The sequence below is a fragment of the Meleagris gallopavo genome, chromosome 25 (assembly GCF_905368555.1).
Source record: "Meleagris gallopavo chromosome 25, MGAL_WU_HG_1.1, whole genome shotgun sequence".
In the NCBI taxonomy this organism is placed as follows: Eukaryota; Metazoa; Chordata; class Aves; order Galliformes; family Phasianidae; genus Meleagris; species Meleagris gallopavo.
In genome coordinates this window covers 1465019-1492170 of record NC_139428.1, presented here as the reverse complement: position 1 = coordinate 1492170, position 27152 = coordinate 1465019, and the positions used below count along the sequence as shown (strand labels likewise).

At 47.5% G+C, this 27152-nt stretch overlaps 3 protein-coding genes across 6 annotated transcripts in view; 1 reads left to right on the top strand and 2 right to left on the bottom strand.

Annotated features, from left to right (window-relative positions):
* Window positions 1-17916, top strand: part of EYA3 (EYA transcriptional coactivator and phosphatase 3) — a 44464-nt gene extending 26548 nt beyond the window's left edge. For both annotated transcript variants that reach the window (XM_010723263.4, XM_010723262.4), the window contains exons 8-18: window positions 4664-4746; window positions 6207-6390; window positions 8256-8395; window positions 9688-9771; window positions 9946-10035; window positions 11154-11212; window positions 12013-12173; window positions 13275-13389; window positions 13773-13894; window positions 14173-14273; window positions 15101-17916. In XM_010723263.4, coding sequence (XP_010721565.2) covers window positions 4664-4746; window positions 6207-6390; window positions 8256-8395; window positions 9688-9771; window positions 9946-10035; window positions 11154-11212; window positions 12013-12173; window positions 13275-13389; window positions 13773-13894; window positions 14173-14273; window positions 15101-15181 — 1220 coding nt within the window. In that variant the 3' untranslated portion in view covers window positions 15182-17916. The remainder of the gene's footprint in view (window positions 1-4663; window positions 4747-6206; window positions 6391-8255; window positions 8396-9687; window positions 9772-9945; window positions 10036-11153; window positions 11213-12012; window positions 12174-13274; window positions 13390-13772; window positions 13895-14172; window positions 14274-15100) is intronic.
* A 729-nt stretch (window positions 17917-18645) lies between these two features.
* Window positions 18646-21813, bottom strand: XKR8 (XK related 8). 3 transcript variants are annotated; one of them, XM_085208505.1, is made up of 4 exons: window positions 20612-20983; window positions 20282-20475; window positions 19566-19650; window positions 18646-19406 (listed from the first exon to the last, which is right to left on the bottom strand). In XM_085208505.1, exons 1-4 carry the CDS (start codon window positions 20902-20904, stop codon window positions 18893-18895), a joined length of 1086 nt encoding a protein of 361 aa, XP_085064631.1. In that variant the 5' UTR covers window positions 20905-20983; the 3' UTR covers window positions 18646-18892. The 3 variants fall into 3 exon arrangements, with proteins under 3 accessions (XP_085064631.1, XP_085064629.1, XP_085064630.1); XM_085208503.1 differs by having other exon boundaries at window positions 18646-19650; window positions 20612-20976; XM_085208504.1 differs by lacking the exon at window positions 20282-20475 and having other exon boundaries at window positions 18646-19650; window positions 20612-21813.
* Window positions 21814-21966: 153 nt separating this feature from the next.
* Window positions 21967-27151, bottom strand: SMPDL3B (sphingomyelin phosphodiesterase acid like 3B). Its single transcript, XM_010723298.4, has 7 exons — window positions 26771-27151; window positions 25579-25676; window positions 24877-25020; window positions 24122-24294; window positions 23779-23959; window positions 23053-23186; window positions 21967-22480 (listed from the first exon to the last, which is right to left on the bottom strand). The coding sequence occupies exons 1-7, from the start codon at window positions 27049-27051 to the stop codon at window positions 22109-22111; spliced, it is 1383 nt and encodes a 460-aa protein (XP_010721600.2). The 5' UTR covers window positions 27052-27151; the 3' UTR covers window positions 21967-22108.
* Window position 27152: the final 1 nt, after the last annotated feature.

The following is a 27152-nucleotide window of genomic DNA, read 5'->3' as shown; positions in this document are numbered from 1 at the left end:
GATTCTTTGTGACTTCAAGTGTGTAATTCTGAGACTTCAGGGATCTTTGGTTCATCCTCCTGCTTGAGGAACAGCTGGCACAGAATTCAGAGCAGGTTGCTCAGGGCTTTCTCCATTTGGGTTTCACAGATCTCCAAAATATGGTGATGAAATCTCCTCGAGTGACTATCATGATGTGAAATTATTACCTCTGGCAGGTCAGGGCATCTCTCCCTTTATGCTGTGACCATTATCTCCTCTTCTCCTGCTGTACACCTGCATAAAGAACCTGACTTTCTTCTTGGTAACTTCTTTTCGATGTGGAAGGCTGAAATCAGACCCCACTGAAACCATCTCTGCAGCACCAACAGCCTTGCCTGAGGATGATTCCCCAGAAGTAGAGAGATTTGTTACTTCAGTTTATCCCCCCGGTGAAGATGATGTTATTACTTTCCCATGTAACACTGTTCTGGCTCTGAAGGAGCTTGATGAACATGCAGACTGTGGGCTACCAATAGAAAATGAAATGATCAGTTCTGGAAAGTTTGGGTCAGCAGTGAAGCAAAACAGCATGGTAGCATCAGAAACTAAAGAGTGTGTATAAGGGAAGCCATATAATGCAAAGAATAATATTGTAGCTTGCAGCTGCAGCTAACAAGCTCTGCTAGGTTTAAAGGTTCCCCTAACATAGATCTTAATGAATACAATATGAATTTGGTTCAGTTTATCTGACTTTACAGGGTTTCAAGCTCGATTCTGCTGTACAGCCTTCTCTTGCAGGGTATGTGCTTCAGCTCCCTGACCATTTTGGTGGCTCTGTGCCAGACCTGCTCAAGTTTATCAACATTTGTCATCTGCTTGAGGCCCCAAACTGAATGTCGCATCCAGATGTGGTGCAATGAGTAGAGGAGAGTAGTTAAGTGATAAAGAGGTTTTAGCATGGATTTTGCAAATAGAAAAGACATATGAATGTTGTGGTACTTGCTCAGTCTTGGCTCACTGCAACAGTAGATAGCCCAGTGTAATGTTTATTCTTAACTGACTTTTCAAATTTATGGTTTAAGATTAGGAATACAACAGATGACACCAAGTTGAGTGGTGCAGTTGATAAGAAAAAAGAAGGGGATGTCATCCAAAGGGATCTGACCAAGCTTGAAAGGTGGATCTTTGTAAACCTAATGAGGTTCAACAAGGTCAGGTGCAGGGTGCTATGCTTAGGTCTGGGCAATCCCAGATATACGTACTGACTGGAGGAAGAGCTCATTGAGAGCAGCCTTTAGGAGAAGGACTTGAGGGTTCTGGTGGGGAACAGCTGGACATGAGCCAGCAGTGTGTGCTTCCAGCCTGGAAGGTCAGCAGTACCCTGAGCCGAATCTGCAGAGGGGTGGCAGCAGGCAGGGGGGATTTACCCTCTGCTCTGCTCTCATGAGGCCCCATCTGGCTGGAATACTGCATCCAGGTCTGGGGCCTCCTGCACAATAAAGATGTGGATCTGTTGGAGAGAGTCCAGAGGAGACCGTAAGGATATTCAGAGGGCAGGAGCTGCTCTGCTATGGAGAAAGGCTGAGGAAGCTGGGGATGTTCAGCCTGGAGAAGAGGGAGCTCTTGAAAAGAGCTTCTGAACAGGAGGAGAGTGACTTTTTACATGGTCTAATAGTGATAGGACAAGCGGGAATGGTTTTAAACTAAAAGAGGGGGGATTTAGGTTAGATATCAGGGCTGTGAGGTGCTGACACTGCTGCCCAGAGGCTGCTTTACCCCTGGAGGTGCTCAGGGCCATGGATGGGCCCTGGGCAGCCTGATCTAGAGCCTGGTCTGGCTGGATTTGGAGCTTCATCATCTTTGATGTCCCTTCTGAACCAGCCAGTCTGATTCTGTGAAATACAACCATCCTTTGAATACAACTCTTCTCTAGGCAGAATAAATTGTAATGTTTTATAGCATTGGTCTTAATCACAAAGAGGAGTTTGTCAAAAACAGTTCTGCATGAGGTGACACTGAATGAGTTTGCCAGCTGATGTGCCACAGAAAACAGGTAGGGAATAAATGAGGAGGCAGCAGAGAGCCTTGGTCAGGGTGTTGAAATACTTGACCTGTTCTCCTATAAGGATGTGACATAGCAGCCTCATGTTATGTGACATGGAGGATTTCTCTTCAGACTGCTCTTTAGAATTATGAAAAAACCGCCTGATCTGTGCTGGAGAGCAGTAGCTGAAGTTAATTTGCTGGTAGGCTCTTAATTGTTTCTCTCCAAACAAGGCAGAAGGGTGATACAGTGCTGTATGGTGCTGCTGGCCCAGCAGAAACGTTTTACGGTGCGTGACCAGTATGGTTTAGTCTGCAGACTAACTCTGGATTGGGCTTACATGATATTTAAACCCTGGTGATGTGTCAGGTGCATTTAGTGGCTAAGATGTTCCTTTTGGTAGCAACTGGGCAAGCTGTGGCTGTGGTGGCAGTGGCAGAGGCTCCATGAAGTGCTGGAAGTGACATGGCTCCTGCTTGCCTAGCCTCTTCTTCCCACGTGAGCAAAGCAGCCAAGTGAAATGTAAAATGCATTAATCACCATTTCCCTTCCCAGCAAGTAGGGGAGAAAAAGAGAAGAGAAGAGACGTGGCAGCTTCAAGGCACAGGTTTGTGCTCGCAGATCTGTGAAAACTGAGGTTGTGAAATGGTCGTGAATAGTTCTTTTGGCACATCCATGTCAAACATCTTTGTGTGCTTTTGGCCCATTTGCAGGCAAAGGGGCAGACCCACAGTGCGGAATGAATTGTGTGATTAGGGCAGTGAGAGCTGTTTGTAAAGAACCGATCTGTTGTGTTGTATAGATAAGGGATAATTAAAAAAGAAATCTTGGAATGAGACCAGAGTTTAGAAGGTAAACAGCAAAGTTCATTGTGGGGAGGCTGTGTTTTAGCAGAGTCGCAGCTCTTGGGAGCTCTTTTCTGTGATACCTTGTGTGATCCATCTCAGTGGCTAAGCAGCCTCTTCAGAGCACTACAGATGAGAAGCTGTAGAATGATTCTGGCTTCTCAGCAGTTCATCTCCTCCAGCTTCCTGGGAGCTTCACTCTGTGTTAGGGAGGAGCTTTTCTGGAGGGCTGCTCTTCACAGCATCCTGGGTTTTTTTATGGTTCTCACTGTTTCAGTAACACATACAGTTTGGAAACTGTCCCCTCCTCTTCAGCAGCTGCTTATGAGGAGTATCCACTGCTGCTTCTGGTAGCTGCATAGCTACTGTTTGCACTTAAGTGTTTTCACTGCCATTATTGCTGTTCAATGCAGCCTTTTCCCCTTTTTCTAAATGTTCACCCCCCAAAACTTTCTTCCACTTGTTTTTTTTGAACACTGTTGCTCCTATCTGTGACGGGATTCCCAAGGCCTAATTACTTGCCTTCATTTATGCTTCTGCAGTAAGACCTCTCCACATTTCCCACCTCTCATACTTTTTATTTCTGAACCTCTTTTAAGATACATTTCTTTTGTTTTTCATCTTTTTTGAGCCATGTTTTGGGTCTGTTCCTCTTTCCTGGAGTAGTACCTGTGTTTGCCATAATGCAATATATTTTGATTAAGAGTTTGTGGTGGGACCTTTTTCCCTTTGCAGCTTCCTTAGGATGGAAAGACTGAAGCCTTCAGGACCTCAAATACTTCAGTCTTGAGTTGAATTCTGCATGGATGTGATTTGCAGAAAGGCTTTTCTTTTAGTGGTAATACAGTAGGTGATACTGTGGATTTCTGCAAGCCTTTTCCTAAATGTCTGACTATTGTTGGTTTTGTTTGTGTGCAGAGAAAGAAGGTTTAGCACAAGATAGCATTCCTTGGTGACCCTTGATTCGGTACATGCTGGCTTTGTTCATGCTGATTTCAGTATTTCTTTCCACTAATCCTTGAGGTTCCTGAAGCCCTGTGTGGGGTAATGTTTAATGGTATGGCCCTATAGGTGTAAAACCATAAAATGTGCTAAATGACTCTTGTTCCCAGAAGGTGCTCTGGCTGCCTCTGTGTTTTAGAAGGGCTGAATGCATTGACATGAAGACTATTAAACTAAGAACTAGATGTCTAACAATTTGTCTTACATGACAGATTCTTTCAGGAACTCTCTTCCAAAAACTAGATGTAGTGTCATAGGGTATGGGGTATTTACTTTTCTAGTAGGAAGCATTCTTTTTATATTATTTGAAATATTTTTTCTAATTCCCTGTTGTTTTGATCTAATTGAGCCAACTATACTAATTCCAGAGGAAGCAGAAACATCACTGTTACCAGAACTGATGTAAATACATTCATATCCATGGTCTACTCTCATTCATTTCTAATTGCTAATGGTTAAATATCAGGATGTGATTTTTGTTGTCTTCAAACTTGTAATGAAGGTATGAAGCTGAATTGAACTCCAGTTGCATAGCAGGCATGGAAAGAAAATGTTTTCTTTTTCAAAGCTTTGGATAAAATTTCTGAAATACTGAATACATTTTTAAAGATAACTGTGTGTCAGCTCTCCTCCTCTCTAAGCCCAGTGGAAATACAGCTGGTTTCTAGATACACCCCAATACTTTTTGTCTGCTAGAAGCACAATTACATGAATATAGGCCTTGTAAGAACTTATTTTTACACCTGAAATTGGTCTTGTCTCTCATACTCATCATAAACATGTATATATGCAGTAATTCTTAATTTTACAGCATCAACTACCAATGCCAGTCCAGTCTCTACATCCTCAACTGTTGTCAATATTTCCACGTCAGCAGTAGCCAGCATCTCACAGGTAAAATTTCCTCCTTGTTATATTTATGTGCAACATCTTGTTCACTTCTGTTTAACACATTATTCAAAACTAACATAAGAAGGCAAAATATTTGCATCACTTGAAATAAAATGCAGTGAGTACTGAAGTTACAGGCTTCTGTTTGTAACTCAAAGTCAGCAAAATTACTTTTGCTGCATCTTTGACCACACTGCTGATCCCTCTGGCCTTTGCAGCAAATTTACTTGAGCTGTCTGTAGCTGTTTCCTTATGTGCTGTTTGAGTGGGAACCTTAATACAGCACTGAGATCCTCCATGAGAGACACTGGAGAAGAAGCAAAAGAACGATTATTAGAACCAAACTAAGGGAGGATTATGTTTGGACATCTTTTGGATGCCTTTGTTCTCCCGCAGCAAGAGAAGGAAAATAGATTATGCACAAATAAGCAAAAAAGTGAGTGGGATAAACATCCTGATACTTAAAATTGAACAAAATTTATAAGGTGTGAAGCTAACGCAGAGCCCTCTTACACCATGACCTGCTGTAAGAGACAGCACTGTGTTCTCCATCCAGTCAGCAGTTAATCCTGAATATTTAGGTGTGATGAATGAACCCTTCAGAATCACAGCTTTGCAGACTGAGGATATAGTAGCTGTGGGAAATCCAAGGGTCGAAGCAAAATACTTGCATGCTTACAGTGCTTCTTTTTAGGGTTCTTTCATTATCATGAATTTGCTTGGAACTTTAAGGAAAAGGCCTTCCTGGGTGGTGGTGCAGACTGATGTAAGTTCACGAATCCAGAATGTTCCTTGAGGGAACTGGGAATGCACAGTGTGCCAGACGAGAGTGACATGGCATTTGGAGGTGGCTGTTTTGTTAACATCAACAGCAGAAATGAAAATCCTCAGCTATAGCTTGAGTTCAGGTGCCCTGACTGATTTCATTGACCACCTTCTAAATGAGTAAATTGTCATCAGAAAAGGATGCCTTGCATCACGGTGTACAGTATAATTGCTTCCTGAAGTAAGGACATGAATAAAGACACTTTACCTCTTTTGGATCGAGTTGTGTGCTGACCCAGTGCCAAGGCTGATCTCTGTCACTGTCATTACATCTCATATCAGCAAGTAAATCAAAAGACAAAGCAACCAATTCTAGAAGACAGACAGGGTGGACTTGGTGCTCCTCTGTAACTGTCACATCATTCACATAAATCTATTTTTGAGGAAACTGGAGGCAGAGGAAGGGCCCTGTGTTTTCTGGCCTTCTCTGAGCAGAACCTACCTGCTGTGTAGGCACTGGGAAGTTGTATCTCTCAATCCTGTTGGGGGATTTCCTACGTGTTCAGAAGGAAATAACATAAAGTCAGACTGTGCTCTTGCTGGTTTCCCTTTGACAAACATCACCTAGTATAAAAGTCATCATAGATAATGCTGTCTGAAAGGAGTATCCTATAGTAACTGATCCTTTTCTCTAATAGGAATATCCTACGTACACAATCCTTGGCCAGAGTCAGTACCAGACGTGTTACCCAAGTTCTGGCTTTGGAGTCATTACACCAGCAGACAGCAACGCGGAGAGTTCTGCATTAGCAACAGCTACGTATCCATCTGACAAACCAAACGCCATGGTGCCTACACGGACAGTGCAGAGACATTCCTCTGGTAATGGTTGCATCTTTAACAGGGTGGCTGTAAGATACCTATTACAAACAATGCAGTGTACAGATGTGGAGAAAACTTGATTCCAGAATGTAAATGCAGCACCTTTGTGTTCTGAACTGGGCAGGATGCTTGCTTTCCATTGTCACGCTTGCCTCACTTGTGTGCAGTGTGTATGGTGGGATGGCCAGACTTGTATATTGGAAGTCTGACACTGCTGTGATTCAGGAGACACAAACCGTGTGCTCAGAATGCTGTAGAGAGAGGGGGTTCCAGGGATGACTGGCAGAAGGGCTGACAGCAGCTCCATGGTTATGATGTTGCCTCCTGTCACGTGTCAGGGCTCGGTGTCTAGATACGCTCTGTCAGTGGATGCCAGAAAGACAGCTGCTGCCAAGAAGTGCTCCCTTCCAATGTAACTGCTCATGCCATGGAACTCAAGGAGTTTTACCAGACTTAGATATTGTGTGGGTTTCACTCTTTGCTTTCAGTTTCTACAAACACAGTTACATCTTGTGCACTCCCTGGTGATGTGGCCCTTTGCACACTGTGAGCATGCCTTTCTTAATTCTCTCTCCTTTCTAGTGGTAGGTCTTGTGACTATTCAGAGATGCCTTCTCCATCCTCCCAGAGTCCATCAGTAGTACCTGATCACTCCCAAGTCCTCAAATTCATTCAGGCAGATGGAAATCAAGGATAGTTGACTGCCAGTGAGCAAAGCATACACATCAGTGGTCTTGAACCTGCCGATGTTTAAAACTGCTCTTTTGTTTACCTTATGGAATGCTCCAGACAGGTGGTGGCAAACAGCATACTGTGGTGTCGGAAATCAAGAGGCATTGTTCTTCAAGTGTTCTGCCTCTTTCAAGAAGTATTTGTCCTCTACTTGGGGTGAACAACAGGAGACCTACCCTCCTGAATTTATTTTTATTTGATTGTGAACGCTGTGAGCAACTGACCTGTTATTTCAGGGCACTGGCCAGGGAATGGTCGTTAACATTCTCAGTGACATTTTCTAATTCACTCTTGAATTGACCACTCTACCTGAATTTTCATAAAAATTGCTCAATTTTCATGAATTACTTCACGCTAGAGACCCAGACTGATTTCAAACTCTTTCAGATTGTCTTGGCTCCATGGTCAGAAACTGGTCTGGTAACTCTGGATGAAGACATGGATGACCCCGTGCCTTTCTGCATTCCTGATACAGTTCTAGTCCTATTTCTGAACTAATCAGACACCTGGGATAGTAAATCTTCTGAGTAAACTGTTAGTAAAAGATTCAGAGGGTACCTCCCATTGTGATCATAGTACTCAGCACATTAAAACACTTCTTTATTTATTTTAGAGTCTTTTCTCTGTGGCAGGAGTTCTTAGCAGTTGCAGAATAGGCTCTGTAGTTTATTCATATCTCAGTAATGGCCGTGCTGCTTGGCCAAGTCTTTGTCTCCAGCACCAAGTGCATTCCTGTGATTGATTGATCTGTGGGGATATGGCAGCCTAGCTGGAGTGTAAACATATTTGATTTATAGTTAGCATACTGTGGGTTTGTGTGTGATGAACATACTGTGGATAACTGTACACGGACTGTTGTTTAACTGTATTATGGTGGAACAGGAGTGAGTAGTGTCAGCAGAGGTGAGTACAGCATGTCTCATATAGGGTTGCTCAACACAGAAGAGGCATTTGACAAACCTGGGAAATCTAGGATGGACAGACATTACTCAATACTTTCCTTTGTAGTTTCATTCCAGACGAAGAGTTTCTGATATGGTATTAAGAGGTATTAAAATAAGCTGAATAATTGAATAATAATATTATTGAATAATAAAACAGAGGATGAGTGCTATTTGATTTTTTTTCTGCAGGAGATGCATCCACAAGTCCCTCATTGTCAAGAGCAACAGCAAGTAAAGAGTTAGATGAACAGGCGAGAAAAAATATCCCTGGGAAGAACAGAGGGAAAAGGAAAGCAGACACCTCTTCTTCACAAGACAGTGAACTGGAGGTAAGTGGGAATGTTTTCTACAGACAGAGTTGTAGAATGGTGTGGTGGTAAATATTCTCCTCTCTTTCTTTCCTTCTGTATCCTTGGAAATGAAAAGGGATAATCTAGGAAATCCTTGTAACTCTTGTTATTGGAGAATTGCCCTAGATTAATTTTTCAGTGGCTCTTGACAAGTTCCACTTACGCATGTCTTGGAGTCATAGTGGTTTCAATGGAGCAGACATCTGGGTGTCTGTCATACAGTCTCCTGCTTGGAGCAAGGCTGTCCCCATCACTAGAACAGAGTGACTGGCACTGTTCAGCCGAGTATTGAGAATCTCTTCGGTTGGAGATCATGCATCTGCCTAATAATGTGTCCTACCACACTCACCTGCAGAAGATTTTCTTTCTCCACCAGAATCTCCCATGCTGCAGTTTGCCCCCTTCTTTTTTTTTCCATTGTAATTTTCCATCCAGCGCTACAGAGGAGAATTTGTCTCCATCATCTTGGCAGTTCCCCTTTCACATAGTTGTGGGCTGTTAGCAAGTCACTCTTGGTTTGGTCTTTAAACCATCACAATTCCCTCAGCACTCCTCTAAGCTGGTGATTGTGTTAGCAGCCCTTTGCTGGCTGCTCAGTTGGATGGAGGATGCCATGCTCAATGCCAAGCAGAGTGGAATTACTTTTTCTCCATCAGCTTGCAGTTCATCTTATCTACAGGTAGAGTGTGCTGCAAGTCATGTTGCACCTGATGTCCACTGTGCCATCCAGCACTTTGCATCTCGGACCTTTGTGAGGGGTTATTCTACCACGTATGAAGAATCTGCAATTAGTGAACTTCTTGTAGTTCCTCTTGGCTTAACTTCTCAAGTTTATCAGAGCCCATCTGTACTGAAACTGTTCGTCATGACAACCAATCCTCATTATATATCTTAACAAAGGTGTCTCTGATAAACACCAAGGTCGTTTACCTGGTGCTCTCTACATCACAGGCAGTAAATTTCTACACTAGCAATGCTTTGAAGTTCATTATCAGTTTGACTTTTTTTTTTTTTCCCTTGTGTAACTATAGAAGCAAGAGAAACTTAGAGAAAAGTTTGATCAAGAGTCTTACCTGTGTGTTTGGTTGCACTGTTTTGATGTATAAACTCCATCATACTAAACTGAAAAAGTTTAATAACTCATTTAGCCTGTGGGAGGAATACTGTTGTTCATATCTTCAACTAACCACAAAATGAACCCTAAAGCTTGCTTTATTGTGGGACCATACTTAGAATATCTCAGCTCTAACTTGCTTTTATTCTCTACACAGCGAGTGTTTCTCTGGGACCTGGATGAGACCATCATAATTTTCCATTCACTTCTCACAGGGTCTTACGCTCAAAAATATGGCAAGGTAATACTATCTCTTATGTGGAAGAAAAATAATCTCTTATGCAGAAGTAAATGTCAATTTCTGTAAAATTAATAGAAAATGATATTTTGTTTTAAGTGCATGAAGTGATACTTCTGACTTGTTGCCAATTTGGGTGGGGGGAAGAATTGACATCGTTTCCTTTTGTTTTGCCAGGATCCAACTCTGGTAATTGGCTCAGGTCTCTCAATGGAGGAGATGATTTTTGAAGTAGCTGACACTCACCTGTTTTTCAATGACTTGGAGGTACGTAGCAAATGTTTTTGTGACACAAAACACTACAGAGTTTGTGAGGGCAGACGTGCTTCACATTGAGTCAGTACTGAAATGTAATAATGTGCCAAAACTGAACAGGTTCTAAGCATGGCCAAATTAAAGGGGTATTCTTTTTGTCTGGGACAGGGGCATCCTGAAAACTTTTGTGTCGTGGGCTTTGCTGGCTCTCATGGGTTTCTACTTGTGCCTAAAACGTCAAGAGTGATGCCTGCTTTGTATTACAGTTTCATTCTGAACCGGGAAGCATTTTGCTTTCACTGTTCCTGCTTTGAAATGGAGATTTGGAGAAAAAAGTGACCCATATGCCAGTATTTGGGGCTTTGTCTAACCCAAAGACAGAATACAACTTGCAGTCTCAGCCAACACACCAGTAGGTCACGCTGGTTGTGTAACAGCTAGGAAGGTGTGCTTCCATGCAGATGGGTGGCTGTCCACACTGATGTCTTCCCCTCTATTCCCACAATCTTTCTCTGCTGCTCTCCCATTCCTTTTCTTCTCAAGGGGCTTCTGTTCTGCTTCCATTCTCTTTCATGCACATCAGTCTTTACCAAATAAAATACATCCCTCTGTTCTGCACCAGTTTCAGAGAAGTTGAATATAAATCTTTGCTTTAATCATGGCTGTGTCCAGTGTTATGGTGTATTATTAGATAGTGGTGCAGAGAGTGCTGTGAGCTATATGGGGAGGTGTGAAATGATACTGTAGTGTGGAATTGAGTGGTTAGAAATAGATTTCCAGACTGGCAGTGAACTTCCAGTACAACTTGTTTAGTGAACATTGAGGTTCCTTCTTTGCTGACAACACAAAATTGTGAAAATTCCTTTTTTTGGATATTTCTGGTCCATCAAATCCCAGTCTTGACAAGGGCCTGAGGGCAGTGTGAAGTGAAACAAAGCTAATGGCAGTACTGGAGAGCAAAGCTAATGGAAGCTGTATCTGGGCTCATGGAGGCAGTACAGCTTGGTTTATTGCTGTTGGCAAATGTGAGGGGATTGTTGTATCTCTCTCTCTTTTTCAGTCTGCAAATTTTGATATCTTTCTGGATTACAACAGCAGCTTTTGATTTTTTTTTTTTCTGTCTCAAACAGGAGTGTGACCAGGTACACATAGAAGATGTGGCATCTGATGATAACGGCCAGGATTTAAGGTGGTGTACTGAGGAATGCATGAAATGTAGAACTGATGCAGTCTGGTTTATTTTGTGGGGCTTCAGAAGGGGACCCAACTGTGATGGGGTTAAGGAATGGAGGTCAGCATTGTGCAGGAGCTGAAATTTGGCAAATGGTGTTTATTTGCTGAGTGGTTTTCTGTGGTTGCTTTTCCTCTTGGTTTTTTGGGGGGGAGGCTGGGAGGGGCAGGTTAAGATCTACAAAAGGTTAAGACTTTTGGAATTACAACGTGAATTATATTGTCTAACTTGAATATTACCTGTTTTCAGTTGTGTGAAATGAGTGGAACTAGCACTCCAAACTTGATAATTTTGGCCTTTGAGTCTGCCTACATTTTGCACCCCTGTGTGAGCTGATCATATGCACACTCAGGCAGAGTGGATCAGTGTTCTGTTGCATTAGCAGAACTGACTCATGGAAAGGTCTGAGAAGTGCCTGTATGTCACGAAGAAAAAAAATATGCTGAAATTTATCACTGCAAAACAAGAGGTCTGGTGGGATGAATGTTTATATCAAAGAGAAGAGAGCAAAGAGCAAAGGAAGGTTTTGTATTGGAGGGTGAGCAAGAGGGGTTGCATCAATACATTTCAGTACAGCAGTTCAGGACTGGCAGCAGGTGTAGCTGGGTATTGGTGCATACTGCCAGAGCAGCTGGTCTCTGTCAGAGATGCAGTGGTGGTTGTGCAGAGTTCTTCATGGTGCTTTTCCAGCCCAGCCAGAAAATTTGTAGTGATTCTGACACTGTAGCACACATAACGAATCAGTTTTTCTTTAACAGCAACTACAATTTCTCCACGGATGGCTTCAGTGGCTCAGGAAGCAATGCTAATCACAGTTCATCAGTTGGTGTCCAAGGTGGAGTGGACTGGATGAGAAAATTGGCCTTCCGTTACCGTAGGGTACGAGAGATCTACGATAAATACAAAACAAACGTTGGAGGTGAGTGCTGCCATCCCCCAGGATGTGGGACACCAAGCAGAGTTAGTGACACCAGACTTGGTCTTTCTTGGTAGCAGTTCCATACAGTAGCTTTTGCTTTCCTAAATGTTTGAATATGAAAAGTAACCATTCTGGTATCAGGTCTCTATGGAATCTAAGAGGATGCATCTTTCAAAACTGAGCAGCATTGCAGTGCAGTCTGCGAGTTACCATGTAGTAGATAGAGGTCAGTCGATCCTATATCTAATAGAAAAGCCTGGCTCAGTGTCCCTTTGCTACTTTTGAATGAAAGGCTGCCTATTTCTGTACAGAATGGGCCTAAATTACTTATATATCACTCCACTTATGTGGCCTTTTCACGTCTTCATAAAATCAGTTATTATGCCATTGTCAACAAGTTGTACCTTCACCCTTTTGGCTTCTGTGCTTACGGTCTGACATGGCGTCTCTAAGTCTGTTCACAAAATCACTTTAAAAATTTCTATTTGTGCTTCCTTTCCAATGTCAAAGCAGTAATAAAGATGCAAACCACAGCTGTATTTCATAGCAAATGTCAGTGAAGTTGTTTAGTTTGAATCTTGGCACTGACATCCTGAGAAATGCTGAGAAATGGATTGCTGCTGGAGCCGAACCAGGTGACTTGGCCTGGTGGGTTTCAGGTTTGGGTACCCTTAACCTGTGTAAAAGAAACTTGATACAACATTTTGTTGGACAGCTATTACTTTCGGCCATGAAGGTGTAAGCCTGCATTTCAGTGCTCCACAATTACCCTATTTCTGGTAGGGAGCAGATTTTGTGCATATTTTATGTGTGGGAAACCCAGATGCGGACTTTTTTCATGTATGTAAGGATACATGGTGACATCACACAACACCTACTTTTGTGTTCTGAGAAATGCATTTTATTGCATGTGTTCTGAGAGCTGCACAGGGCTCTGTTGTGTCACTGGAAGCTGATTTCCCCTGTTGTCTTGTTACAGTCTCAACTTTCAGATGACTTCAGTATGATATTGGCTATGGCAGAACAAGCAGGTGTTAATTGAGCTGTGGCTCTGTCTCTCTTAAACTTAACTCAGCTGAGAGAACTCGTGTTGCTTTCCAGGCCTTCTCAGCCCACAGAAGAGGGAAGCTCTGCAGCGACTAAGAACTGATATAGAAGTGTTAACAGATTCTTGGCTGGAAACTGCATTGAAGTCCCTGCTACTCATACAGTCCAGGTATGGAAAGTGGAAACATGTCTGCAGCTTTCTCAGCAGTTCTTCTCACTTAGTCCAGTTACAGTAGTGCCAACATGTAATTGTACTGCTGCTTCTTACAGAAACTTCACTGCTGGGCTCCCTTTGAGACCTTCCTGTGACAACATCCTTTGTTAGGAAGGTCCTTTGAGTAAGACTGTGCTCAGAGAATTGCATTCTGCAGAAGAATATCTGTTTAAAATAGATAAGCAAACAAAGAAGATCAAAATCTGAGCCTCAGAGAGGCTGGGCAACAGAGTTGATGGCACCTTTGGAAAGCTGAGCAAACTGCCCAGGGTGGCCTTCAGCACTACTGGCTGCTGATATGCTTTTAAAAGTGCTTTCTTTGTTGTTTTTTCTTTCAGAAAAAACTGTGTGAACATCCTGATCACAACCACCCAACTGGTGCCAGCTCTTGCCAAAGTTCTCCTGTATGGATTGGGCGAGGTGTTTCCCATTGAAAATATTTATAGTGCAACCAAAATAGGTAAGGGGCTGTGCTGGATACCTGGCACTCAGGTGTAGATTTTTTTTTTTTTTGTGGATTAGCTGGGATTTTAACACAGGAAACACAATTTCTACAGCTGAGCAGCACTTGTGACTGAGGAGATGCAGATGATTGCTAATAGTGGTGGCTTCATGTCTTAGAAACTAAACTGGGCATTCTCCCCATCCCAGTAAGACAAGAATGTATTTTTGGGACAACAGGGCTTGTTCAGGCTGTTTCTGCCTAAAGCTCATTATAGTGGGATTGTGTTTTGGCAGGCAAAGAGAGCTGTTTTGAGAGGATTGTGTCACGATTTGGAAAGAAAGTCACCTATGTGGTAATTGGAGATGGGCGTGATGAAGAGGTTGCAGCTAAACAGGTGGGTTTCTGTGGATGTGGGGCAATGGGTTGATCAGAGGGAAGCTACAGTAGTAGTTTCTATTTCAGGGACTCTTTTTACAGGGCTTACTTCTTCAGGCCAGGGTCAGTGAGTGGAACACTGCCTTTAATGCAAGATCTGTCAGTATTTTAACACAGGAGTTATTTGGCTCTTGGCCTTAAATTTTCTGTTTTTCTCTTGTTTGGGGTTGCAGTTCTTGTGTATTTGCAATCTGTTAGTGTAACTGACCCTGTAACACAGTATTGTGGTGTAGCCTGCCTTGATCATAGCATGGATAAAGCAATTTCTCAAAAGCACTGAGGAAGTCAGGACGTGTTGCCAGCAGTCAGGTCAATACACAGCATCTACCATTAAGTCTGAATCACAGATAAGAAGGAACTACCAGTTTGATTGATTTGGACGGGCTATCAACTTGAAGTTAAAGGTGGTGAAGTGCACAGATTGCTGTCAGGACAGCATCTCTCAGGCTTCACACTGTGCCACGTGTCAGAGCTGTTGTCTGCATGGATTCCCTCGCAGTCCTGGAAAGGCTTTGCCCTGTGAAGCAGCGCCTTGCAGCCCAGCGTGGAGGTTTCCATTGTGACTGTGTGAAGTAGCTGACAGTCAGTGCCTGTCACAGAGAGGTGTGCAGATAAGATAACCTTCAGATACTGCTGTGCTCTGTGGCTGAGATCCTTTCTGAACGTGCTGCCCTCTGTCAGTGCTGTCACAAATGCTATATTGGCCAGCTCTGCAGGTGTACCTTGACTGCTTCCACCCAGCTGTAAAATCACTCCAATAAAACTGACCTTATCTTCTTGTTACAGCACAACATGCCTTTCTGGAGGATCACAAACCATGCAGACCTTGTGTCCCTTCACCAAGCCCTTGAGTTAGACTTCCTGTAAGAAGCGGAGCAAAGGCGTGACTGTGGCTCCTGCAATCTCTCCATCACTGGGGAGGCAAAGATCTCATGCAGCTGGGGACTCAATTTTCAGCTTGATGAAGAAATCATACCTAATGCAAATTGTACAGTAGACTTCAGGTCATTTCCTCAGGAGCACAGACCTGGCCAAGTCCAAAGGTGTCCTATGAGAAGCACTAGACTCAGCAGAGCTAGAGCTTGACTGGCGAAGAGACTTATGGAATCCAGCTGAATTCTTCTGGCAGGTAGTCTCCAGAGGGAGGGGGTAACACAGCTGAGAAGGCTCTTACTGATACTTCTGCTTTTCTATTCAGCTTAGTTATAGAACCCAAGTAAACATAAAACCTTATTTTTATAGAAAAAAACTGATGGCAGAGCTGAACCTCCCTTGTTTTGCAAAGCCAAAAAGAGATATTGGTTTTTTGTTTTTTTTTTTCCATGGGAAATATTAATGAAAATGTCAAAAATACCTCTGCTGCTGTGAAAATGTGTCCTCTCTCCTTCTCTGGGTGTTCAAAAGCAGTTAATTTATTATGATACCCTTACATTATTTCTACAACATGGGATTTTTCCCATTCTGGGATAAGTGGTTCTGAGTAGAGGGAGGTGTTGCTGTTGGTTGCTCCCATTGGCTTCTAGGCAGTGTATGTGGGATGCACATGGCTGAGCCCTGTTAATGAGCAGAAGACCTTTGGATTCCAGCTGTCCATGACCAGACCATGGTCCCACAGATTTTTCCTGGATGGGAAAATGAAACTGCCCATGAACCTTAGAGACAGTGCAACACTATTGAAGAGAGTGCTGAGATCTGAACAGAGTCCTCATTTGGACTGGAAGTAATTTGAGAGAGAACCAAATTCTCACGAATTTGTTACAAAGAAGGATATGGTAACTGATCTTTGCCTCTGCTGTTCTGACTCCATTTGTGAGAATATGTTCCCTTGGTAGAATCAGATTCAATTTTCTTGTATTCTTTGCATTAGCCTAACTACATAGTTAGCAACAAAATAAAGTCCTTGACAGGAGGTACTGAATTCTGTAACACACTGTGACTTGCCAGCCTGGAGCACACTGGCCTTGGAAGTGATGGATACACTGATTTATTTTATTTTATTTTATTCTTTTGCTGCCATCTCAGAAAATAAGTCTGGAGTCAGTGAGCTGCAGTACTGCTAGCCAGAAGGGCAGCTGGAGGCTGGGGGCTGCTTTTGTGCCAAGTCAGGCTGTAGGCTGTGGTGTCTGCCACCCACCTGTGCCCCCTGATGGCACCAAACCAGCAGATGCCTGAGGTTTCTGTACAGAGGATGGATGTCTGCTTTGCTGCTGAGCCAAACACTGCAACTGCACCCAAACCCTTCTAGACTGTGTTTCCAGCCCAGCATCACCCAGCTGTGTCCCGTGGGGACCGGTCTCAAAGGTGCAGAGTGTGGCTTAGGAAGGATGCAGACTGCTCAGGTTGCGCCCACAAGAGCAGGTGATGTTTGCTGCATTCCTTTCATGGCATTAATTACTGAGGAATCATTTCCATCAGTCTGGGGTGGCTCAGCACGTGTGGATTTGTCCTATAAGGGACTGCTGTGAAGTGTGTCCCTGTGCTCTGCTCACCACTGCTGGGGCTGCTGGAGGTACGTGGCTTGGATCCTGGTCTCTGTTTCAGCTCTGGTTTTGACTGTAAAGATAAATACAAACCAGAGGAGTTTGCCTTTCTCCGAGATGGCTCAGGAGTCAGAGCCATCTGCTTATCCGTCAGCTCAGCACCAGATGCCAGCCAAGTGCTTTGATCACAGGCGGACGTTCCGGGCCTGTGTTATCTCCACAGGAAGCCTCTGCCTCAGGAGTGCAGAGCAGGAGGGTGGAGATGGTGCAGGGCAATAGTTTGCTGCTGGAGCCATAGAATGGTTGGGGCCGAAGGCACCTCAGAGCCCCCAACCCCTGCTGTGGGCTGGTTGCCACTCCTCCATCAGCTGCCCAGGGCCTTATCCTGCCTGACCCTGAGCACCTCCCGTCCTTGGCAGGACTGCTGACTGTCAGGCACACCCCTGTGCTTTACTCCCAGCACAGCATGTGGCCACTGCCTCCTGCAGCCCAGGGTGGGGGTCCAGGGCTGGCAGGCTGTTCTCTTGGCACAGAGCACACTGCAGCCAGCAGGCCCCGCTTTGGTCGTTTACTTTAAAATGTTTTAAGGGAATTTTAAGACAGCAACAGAATTTTAGCTGAGTGCGGACCTATTGCAGCCAGTGGCATTTCATACTGATATTTATACGATGTCTCCTTGAATGTATGTAAAGTGCTTTTATAACAGGAGGTCGGTGGTACATTTCTGTGTTTGTTTAATAAAGGCTGACCCGGCGATTTTATTTTTTTCCTCTGCTGGCTGCTCTGAAGCATTTTCCTGTCTCACACAGCAGTGTGAGTAAAGCGCTGCGCCTTTACTCGAGCATTGATTTGCTTCTTTGTCCCTTTGCTGTCCCCAACCCGGCTGTAAGCTGAACTGCTGACAAATGCCAAACGGAAGCGGCCTTCTGGCTGCCCACCAGGATCCCACACTGACTGCACAGACCCTGGGGCTGCCCTTGTCATGGGGAAGCTCACAGAGCCCCTCCTGTGCTCACATGGGAAGCCCAGGGCTGCCTGCGGTGCAGCCGCTTCTGTGTGTGTTCTGTGTAATGGGAACTGTCCTATGAACTGGAAAAAAAATAAAGTCTTTTATTTTCTATAGCCACTGTTTCTGCCTGTTGTCCACCTGCCCTGCGGTCCCTCCCCAACCTCCACTGTGGCTGTGCTGGCTCGGGGCAGTGCTCTCTGCACTGTCATTGCCTGGGCTCTGAGCCTGTTGTGGTGGCCGGGGACAGGGCACCTTTTGGGTACTGAGGCACACAGCACCTTTTTATATTTCCTTTTTTTCTTCCCTTTTGCACACATCCCTCCTTCCAGCACAGCTGCGTGCTGCAGTGCTGCTGTCCCTTTGCGCTGTGCTGGTGACCCTGGAGATGTGCAGTCTGGGCAGTCCTCCACACCCCCCCCCCGCCGTGCTGTGGCAGTGGGTGGTGCTGCAGCAAAATGTGGCAGGAGTTGCAGTGCCAGCACTGGGTGCCCATGCCACAGCTGCTGCCCCTTCAGCCCCAGAGCAGCTGACGTGCAGCATTATGGGCTCAGGCCCTGCTCACAGCCATGAGGGATCCCCCCGGACGAAGTCTCCCTGCAGTGCCTGGGCTGCTGATGGTGCTCAGCTCAGTGCTGCCTCCATGCCAGGACCCCCACAGTCCCACCTCTCCCTGCCCCTCTCTGGGCCACATCTGAGCACTGTGCAGCCTTCAGCCTTAACAGTCAAACTACAGAACTGCAAACAGACATCCGACAGCCACTGCCAAGCACGGAGTGACCTTGGAGTGACAAGGAGGAATGACCTTGGCAGCAGGCACCAGAAGATGCACGGACAACCAGATGTTTTGGTTTTTTTTTTCTATTTTCTTTTTTTTTGGAAAAGGTGAATAATAAATAACAAGAATCAACAGTGCCACAGTGCCACGCAGGCCTAGCACCAAGCTCCGACCCTGCCTGCCTGCATCCCTGCTGTGGCAATGAACTGCCAAAACTGCAGCCTGGGGCACACAATAGAAAGAACCAAACAGAACCTCCCCAACAACTCAAAACACTTGGATAAGGCACAATTCCATCTCAAGGAGTGCAGGACTCAGACAGCAGCTGCCCCATTCAGCAGGTGTGGCTCTGCCAGCACAGACAGCGGGAAGTGGCTCCGTGCGAGGCACCGCAGCCGGGAGTTCACCAGGACCGGCTCTGAAACGCTGCGGAGCTCACAAGGCTCTGAAATGCTGCGGAACTCCACGGCCCCATCAGCCCTTCCATCAGCATCCACCTCGTCCCCGCCGCTCCGTGGCTGTGCTCGCATGTTGGGGTGCAGCCACCTGTAGTAGGTGACGCGCAGCAGCAGACCCAGGAAGTAGCAGGGCAGCGCAGCGCACAACACCGGGATGAGGAATGGGTGCTGCTCCTCGGGGGGACGGCCCCAGAGCCAGGCCAGGGTCAGCAGCGTGCTGTCCACCAGGATGAAGCTGTGATAGATGATGCTGCGGTGCAGGGTCCTCCCCGGGGCCACGTTGAACCAGCTGAAGTAGAGGATGACGGCCACCATGGCGCGGTAGAGCTGCTCGGGGCCCGGAGACTCCATGAAATCGGTGCCCTGCAGGCTGACCCAGAGAAACATCGCCAGCCACACCAGTAGGAAGTGCACGGCCACACCGTAGGGCCACAGCAGGGCAAAGAGGGCGAGCGCCAGGATGCGGGGGCAGAGGAGGAAGAGGTTCCATAGGAAGTAGATGACGGAGGAGCCCCAGCCCATCTCGTACTTGTCCTGCAGGAAGGAGCGCAGGGACTGGTGGTAGTCCAGCAGGGACCAGGTCACACACAGGAACGCCGTGCAGATTCCCATTCCTGCAAACAGAGCAGCAGCCATGGAGAATGCAGACCAAGCTGGGGCTGGTCCTGCTCCAAACATCCCCCAACACCTCTGAAAGGAGCCCTCCATCAGTAAAGCAGCGGCTTTGGAGGCTCTGAGCATCAGCACCTCCATTTCTGCTCCCTTCACTTCCCTTTTCCTGCCCTTCCTGAGCAGGAGCTGATGCTGCTCCCAGGGGAGCCCATACTTTGGCCAAGGACAGAACTTCCCTGCTTCAGTTCCCTCCAGGCCCAGCATAGCCCATAGGGGCCCATGGGGCCGGGACAGCTCTCCCGTGCACAACGCCAAGGGGACGGCTGTGGGAGGGTACAGCAGCGCAGCAGCAGAGCAGCGCAGCAGCAGAGCAGCGCAGCAGCAGAGCAGCGCAGCAGCAGAGCAGCGCAGCAGCAGAGCAGCGCAGCAGCAGAGCAGCGCAGCAGCAGAGCAGCGCAGCAGCAGAGCAGCGCAGCAGCAGAGCAGCGCAGCAGCAGAGCAGCGCAGCAGCAGAGCAGCGCAGCAGCAGAGCAGCGCAGCAGCAGAGCAGCGCAGCAGCAGAGCAGCGCAGCAGCAGAGCAGCGCAGCAGCAGAGCCCCGACCTCCCAACCCGACCCCCATTCCGTCCCGCACCCTGGGAAGGCTCAGCCTTGTTGCTGCGCAGGACGCTGTAGAGGAGCACCGCGAGCTGCGGGGCGTTCTCCAGGAAGGTCTCGAAGAGCCGCAACATGCTGATGTCGTGGGTCAGGAACGCCATGTGATTCCTCTCCTCCTCCGTCGCCTCCGTCCGGCACAGCCTCCAGCCCAGCCGCAGCACCCGGACGCACCTGGCCGAAGCACGGCGCGCTCAGCGGCGAACGCAGCGCTCCGGGACCGCGGCTCCGCTCCGCCGCAGCCGGGGACGCGCCGGAAGAGCGGGGCCGCGGCCCGAGGGAGGAACGCCGCGCTTCGGGAGAGCCGTACCTGTATAAGAAGCCGAGCTGCAGGAGGTGCAGAGCGGCGAGAAGGCGGCGGGGCGACTCGGGGCGCAGCGCCGGCGGATCGGAGCGGAACCACAGCCAGCTGCAGGCCTGCCGGGCGGCGCAGCCCGCGGCCCACAGCCCCAAACCCAGCGCCGCGCAGCCCGGCCGCCCCGCGCGCGCGTATCCCACCGCCACCCACACGTCCGCTCCCGCATCCCACAGCGCCGCCGCCGCGCCCGCCGCCGCCAGCAGCCACTGCCAAAGCCCGAACCGCGCCGGGCCCCGCACCGCCATCCCGGGGCCCGCCGCCCCGCCCGGCCTCCACAGCCGCCCCGCCCCGCAGCTCCGCTCCGCGCCCCGCCTTTGGGTTCCCGGTTACCCATTGAAAGAAAAGCTCATCCTTGGCAGATGCGGCGGTGCTTCCCAGCGTTGTTGGTTTTTTTTTTCCTTTTTTTTTTTCCCCCTCCATGATTCTTAAATCATCCCCAGACGCAGCGGCTCATTTCCAGAGCCCAGCACCGTTTCCCGTGCAAGCAGTGCTTACCCCGAGCACAGCAGAGGAGTGCAGCCGCTGTCCTGTGATCCTCTGAGCTTGCCAGGGGCAAATGCCACCAACCCCTGCAAAGCTGCAGCTCTGCAGAAGGCTGTGCCTCCCCTGTGCTTCCCCTCTGACACAACACATTGTTCCACTACTGCTTCTCTGGAGCTGCCTCCAAACAACTGCTTACACCCAGCACAAGGATTTCTGCACTGTCTCATCCACTCGTCCCCAAGGGCCCAACAGTGTCACTTTTCTTTGGCTCGCGTGTGGTTTTTGCATAAGCAGAAAGAAGGCTGGCAAGGCACGGAGGGTTTCTTTGCAGTTTGCAATGCACAGCTAAAGAAAACAAGCAGATGTGAGTTAAAAGAACACCGAAAGTGCCTGGGGGGAAAGCCGTCTGTGCTCAGCATCTGAAAAAACAGCATGAAGCTTCTTACCCTGCTGCCTCATTGTGGATGCTGACAAGTGAAAGTCACGGCCCAAACTGTCAAAGGAAGTTCTGACACTGCCTGGCTTTGCTCACACACCAGAAGCAAAGCTGCTGCTGTACAAGGCCACCAAAACGAGACCCTGCAGCCCAGCTGTTGGTTTTTTTTTCAGAAGAGAAGCATGCTCTGATTCCTCAGGAATGTGTGGCAGCTCACAGCTCCCACATGAAGTACGGGTGAGTTACAACTTACAGGAAGGCCATCCTCTCATCTGTGCAGCTGCCTCAGAAGTTGCAGCAGAAGGAAGATGAACTCCCTGATGTGGGTCAGTCTGGTACAAAAAGGCTTTGTAACCATCTCTGACGCATCAAGCTTTTCTACAAGTGCTCAAATCAACATCATAGAGCTTTTACTACAAAGCACTGCTTATTTCTTAGTTTCCAAATAAGTTCCCAATTCCAAAAGCATTCACAACTGCCAATTCATGTGCACTGTGAAGCTGTCCTCTCTTCACTCGAGCTCTCAGTCGTTACAGTGTTTGCTGGGGACCAAAGATCCCTAAGAGCAAAGAGAGTAATAAAAGGCAAACACTGACGATGGCAGAAGTAGAGTTGTTGGCTTTAAGGCACTCCTCATATCTGGTAAAATCAATTTCCCTGATGGCACAAACGTGGTCGACTCGGCAGCTCTCCCCACACAGGGTAAGGTCGTATTTGACAGAGTTAAACTCGTAATATTGCTGCAGATACTTTGCATCCCTGGATATCTTTTCCAACACTGCCTGCATGGAATGCGTGGAGCCATCAGGCACCTGAAAGGCGCTTGTCAGCCGGTATTCCTCCTCCCATGCTGGGACCACCAGATTGGCATGAGTTAAGTTCAGGTAGTAAGTCACCACATCCTGCAGGGTGAGAGAAATGGAACCACAGTCAAATCAAGAAAGGATCGGCCCTTGAGTGGAATGTTTGCTTAGAATATGGGATTCGTACCAAACAATGCATCTCCCTGCCCAGGAAGGAGTGCAGCTTTCTTTCTAGCAAGATGTAAACCAGTGGATAGATGATTTAGGTGAGAGCCTCCACAAAACAGCATCATCTAATTAAATCATTCAGCAATTAAAGGGAACCCAAATAAATTTCTAGAGAGTTCAGATTTTTTAGACGGGGTTCAAGAAGTTCATCAGTCCCCCAAAGGAAGTCCTGCGATCCACACTGCCTGCATGTTGAAGTGTCAAAGTATCAAACAAAGCCTGCCCTGCACTGGAACTGCCCAGCAGGAGGCCTGCACCTGCTGCAGGTGGTCACCTTGCCTTCACTCACTGATGCTCTTACTACATCCCTGTGCTAACTACAAGACTGTTAGAGTTGACTCCCTATAAATCCTCTTGGTTCCATAGTTGTGCCTGTGTAAACCACATGGAGGAATAAAATACTTCTCTAGAACTGCAGTGCAAAGCATGAGGGGATCCTCTACCTGCACCTGAAGGGTGTCTGCATCATAATCAATCACTCGGATCCCAGGGTTGTTGGCTCCATTGTTCACTCCAGGTAATGTTGTTTTCCAGGGGGTCACACCAGGGGCCAAGAACATGACGTTGATTGGGGAACCTTAACAAAAAGGCAAAACCAACCATGAATGGCAGACTTCAGCTTCAGTGAGCATCTCATAAGCACATCACTCTGCAAACAGCCAGCTCTAATTCCAACAATACACCTATAAAAATTATCACATTGACCAGCACAAGGGATTGAACATTGGACTGCTGCAGTGAAAAACAGATTTTCTAAAGCTGCAGAAGACTCCTGTGGTGTGTGTGCAAGAGAGCTGTGCTTGAAGGACACCCAGAGCACTACACATAACCCCAGTGCAAAGATTTGTAATCATTCCCTTTTGCCTCAGCTCGTGTCCACAGCTCACCAGCACAGAGCAGGACCAGCAGCATGGCTGAAAAAAATGAAATGTGAGGGGAAACTGGAAGGAGGCTACAGGCTGGGGTCAGGGATCACTGCCACTACTGTGTTTTATTGACCGAAGTATTTTACAAGCTATTTGAGAAAGTAAGATAAAAATAAGCCTCTTCTGGCTTTCTCAGCAGCATCCAGCTAGCAGTCACTGAAAATTCTCATTGACAGTGATGTTCTGGTGGTTGGCAGAGATACCATGAAAACATGAAGGCAGCCAGAACTGCTACCTGAATACCTGAATCGCTGTAAAACATGCGAAAGCTGTCTGTGTGATGGTGTCCAAAAAACTGGGCAGCAATCACTCTGTGGTGCTTCTGCACAATTTTCAAGTATCGTTCATTGAAATCCCTCCGGAACCACGGCTTGCCTCGTTTCTTCTCAAAGAAGCCAGGAGGGATGTGACCCACAATATAGACCTGCAAGAATGAGGAGCTGCACTGAATGCACTGCCCATACTTTCCGTACAGCATTGGCTGGCAGTGACAGCACAGAGGGGAGATGAGGAGCAAGAAGAGCTTCCAAACTGGGAGCAAGCCCTCTACAAAGTTATTTAGTTTTTTAAAATCTCATTTTAGTACCATTTCTTCTGCTTTAGAGGCATTGGTCAGTGTTTCCTCCAGCCACTGGAACTGCCCTCCGGGATCTTCCTCACCAGCAGTCTGGTTGTTCTGGTCATAGTACAGATTGGTGTTGAGAACAATCATTCGCCCCCTGGTATCTGAGCTGGGCAGCTTCTCACTGTAGAAAGCTCCTGCAAAATGCAAGCAGCAGTGTGGAAGTGTGGTGCAGCTGAGTGCTGGAACCCAGGATCCCTGTGTTCCCAGCTCTCTCCTTGGCAACTGCCATAGCAGTCACTGCACAAGGTGACAGCAGTGCTCTGAACAGACTAGGTTAGGGAATTGGTGTGACCCTTCACTGTGCGTCTCCTGTCCTTCTTAGGCATCCCAGGGTGAAGGGAATGCTGACAGGGACAGCGTGCAGGACCAGAAGCTGGGCAGTTCTAGAGAGCCACAGTGCTGGGCCTACAACTGCAGCCTTCCAGCCTTCTTAAAAGATTGTTTTTTTGTTGTTTTTTTTTTTTTTCCACTGAAGTTTACCACCCTGCATTTTCTGCAGGGACACTTACCTGTAACTTGAAGAAAGCAGGAGAGACCAAAGCATAAAGAAATTTCTTTTCTCACACGTAGGAAAACACAGTAAATTAACATTAAATTGGACCTTTCCTCTATCAATACTGCTGCTCTGAGCATAAAAACATAGAAAACTATTTGTGGTACTCTTAACCACCCCCAGCTCTGCAGAGTGTTGCTAACATGCACCAGCAGTGCCATACCTGCTCTGAACAGAGGAACAGAAGTTTCATTCAACCAGGAACGCCACAGTTCTGCTGTTTGGTTGTAGATCCTGTTCTCCTTCCCTGGAAGCTGATTCTTGGGGTGGAAGTCATGATTGCCCATTGCTGCATAGACTTTGGTATCTAAGAACAGAGAAAAGGCAGAAGGGAGAAGCCATACTTGTTTCAGGGTTCCTCATCATCAAAGCTCTCCAATGACTCAGAAAGAACAGCGTGACTCAACAGCTTGGTGAAGGTGTATCACCCACACTACAGCCACACTGACTGCAGATACAACACTGCAGAGACCTCTCACTATGCCATGAGACTCCTCAGGGCAAGACACCCCAGAGACACAGCTTTACAGACCAATCAATGAGCTCTCACTGTCTATAACGCTCCTTCCCTCACTGCTGTGATAGATAAAATAGAATTTTTGCAGGCTTTTCTGTCTAAATGAGTAATTAGAGAAACATTTATTTTCCTCTCTTCTGAGTGCATTAACCAGAAATAATAACAGTGTGTCAGACAGCTCAATTCAGACACACCTCACACCACACAGCAGCTAAGAGGACAAATAAGTCATATTGTCCACAGCCCTTCTGGGCCTTTCCCTTTCCCAATTCTATCACTGTTCGATACAGATAAAATCTTCCATGAAAATCTGTATTTCTCTCCCCTTCTCATTCTCTCACATCCTACCTGGAAATACCTGTTTTATCAGAGAGGTCAGGTTTTCAATGATGTGCAGAACCTTTTCTTCTCCAAGCTGCTCATCGGGAACATGAGGAGTATCATCCCTGGAAAAGCAGAAACAGCACAGCTGTTGCTTGTGGCCAGCAGGGCACATGCTCAAAGCAAGGCACAGAACACGTGCCTGAGCCCTGTTTTCTTTTTCCCTCAGAGAAGATAAAGTCAAAGGCTTTGGGGGTAGGAATTGGCACTGTGCTCACTGGCTGAGGCACTGCAGGAGCATCAGGAAACTGCTCCGAGTGAAAAACTGCTCCATTTCATTCTACTTTGACAAAACTGTACATGAGCACAAGAAGCAGGCTTGTCCTATTTCAGCACGTTTAATAGATACTACAGCTGAGAGGGCATCATGCAAGAGAGAACATATTGCAACCTCGGGTCAAAAGTGGATAACAGCAGGGAAGCAGAAGTCGTTTGCATTCAAGCAGGATAACTATTCCCTTGAAAAGGAACCAAATGAATGCCTCCAGTAAGGCAGCGATTACTGAGATCTGCCCCAAAACCTGGTGTATGGACACTTCTATGTTTTCAGCATCCAGGGTCAGTGACAGCACCACCTCCTCGGGCAGCCTGTGCCAGTGCACCACCACTCTTCCAGACAAGCTTTTCCAAAGACCTGTGCTCCAGACCCCTCACAGCTCCGTTCCCTTCTCTGCACACTGGAGGGCCTCAATGTCTTTACTGCAGCACGGGGCCCAACGCTGAGCACAGCACTGAGGTGCAGCCCCAGCAGTGCCAGCACAGAGGGATGATCACCTCCTGCTGGCTGCATTGCTGCTGACACAGCCAGGATGCCGTGGGGCTCCTTGGCCACCTGGGCACCCTGCTGGCTCACATCCAGCCAAGCGTCACCAACAGTCCCAAGTCCTTCTCCTCCACGTTTCGGCAACAGTGGGTTACCTCCACTCGTGCAGACGTTTATGAGCACAGCACGCATCTCTTGTTCGTCGCTGGCAGAAACACGCTGAAAAATAACGCTTTACAGCTGAGAATTTGCTCATTTAACGCAGCGCTGCCGCGCTCTCCGTACCCGCAGACGATTCCACGGCAATAAATAGGAGGCATTACTTTTGGAGCCACTTAGCATTAGGAGAAACGAATGAAAAAGAGAGAGATAAGATAAGAGTCGCCAGGTCCTCACCCGGTCCAGAGCACGAAGTCGGGCCGCGGCAGCAGGCGGCGCATGGCGAACACAGCGGAGCTCAGCAAACCCCACGGCGCATCGCACAGGTAGCTGCCCCACAGCCCCGCGCCCGGCGAAGCCTCGGAGCCGCCCGACGGACAGCGCTGCCCGGCCGCCACCGCCGCCTCGTAGCCGGGGTCCCAGTGCAGGTCCGTGAGGTGCCAGAAGCGACCCGCCAGGCCCGGCGGGCACAGCAGCGGCAGAAGGAGCGCGACCGCCCGCATCCCGGCCTCCCGCATCTCAGCGCCTTCACCTGCCCGCCCCGCCCCATGGCGTCAGCGCGGCCGGGCAGCGCCAGCACCCAGCGTGGCGGCGTCGGCATCCCCGCCGCCGGAAGCTG

Excerpts from the sequence above, each read along its gene's own strand:
- XKR8 (XM_085208503.1), bottom strand. The coding sequence starts at position 20,904 with ATGGCGGTGCGGGGCCCGGCGCGGTTCGGGCTTTGGCAGTGGCTGCTG. Across the intron at positions 20,476-20,611 it reads CAGCTCGGCTTCTTATACAG|GTGCGTCCGGGTGCTGCGGC; the intron begins GTACGGCTCTCC and ends TGCTTCGGCCAG. Across the intron at positions 19,651-20,281 it reads CAAGGCTGAGCCTTCCCAGG|GAATGGGAATCTGCACGGCG; the intron begins GTGCGGGACGGA and ends CTCTGTTTGCAG.
- SMPDL3B (XM_010723298.4), bottom strand. The coding sequence starts at position 27,051 with ATGCGGGAGGCCGGGATGCGGGCGGTCGCGCTCCTTCTGCCGCTGCTG. Across the intron at positions 25,021-25,578 it reads GATAAAACAGGTATTTCCAG|ATACCAAAGTCTATGCAGCA; the intron begins GTAGGATGTGAG and ends CTCTGTTCTTAG. Across the intron at positions 23,187-23,778 it reads CATGTTTTACAGCGATTCAG|GTTCCCCAATCAACGTCATG; the intron begins GTATTCAGGTAG and ends CTTTTTGTTAAG.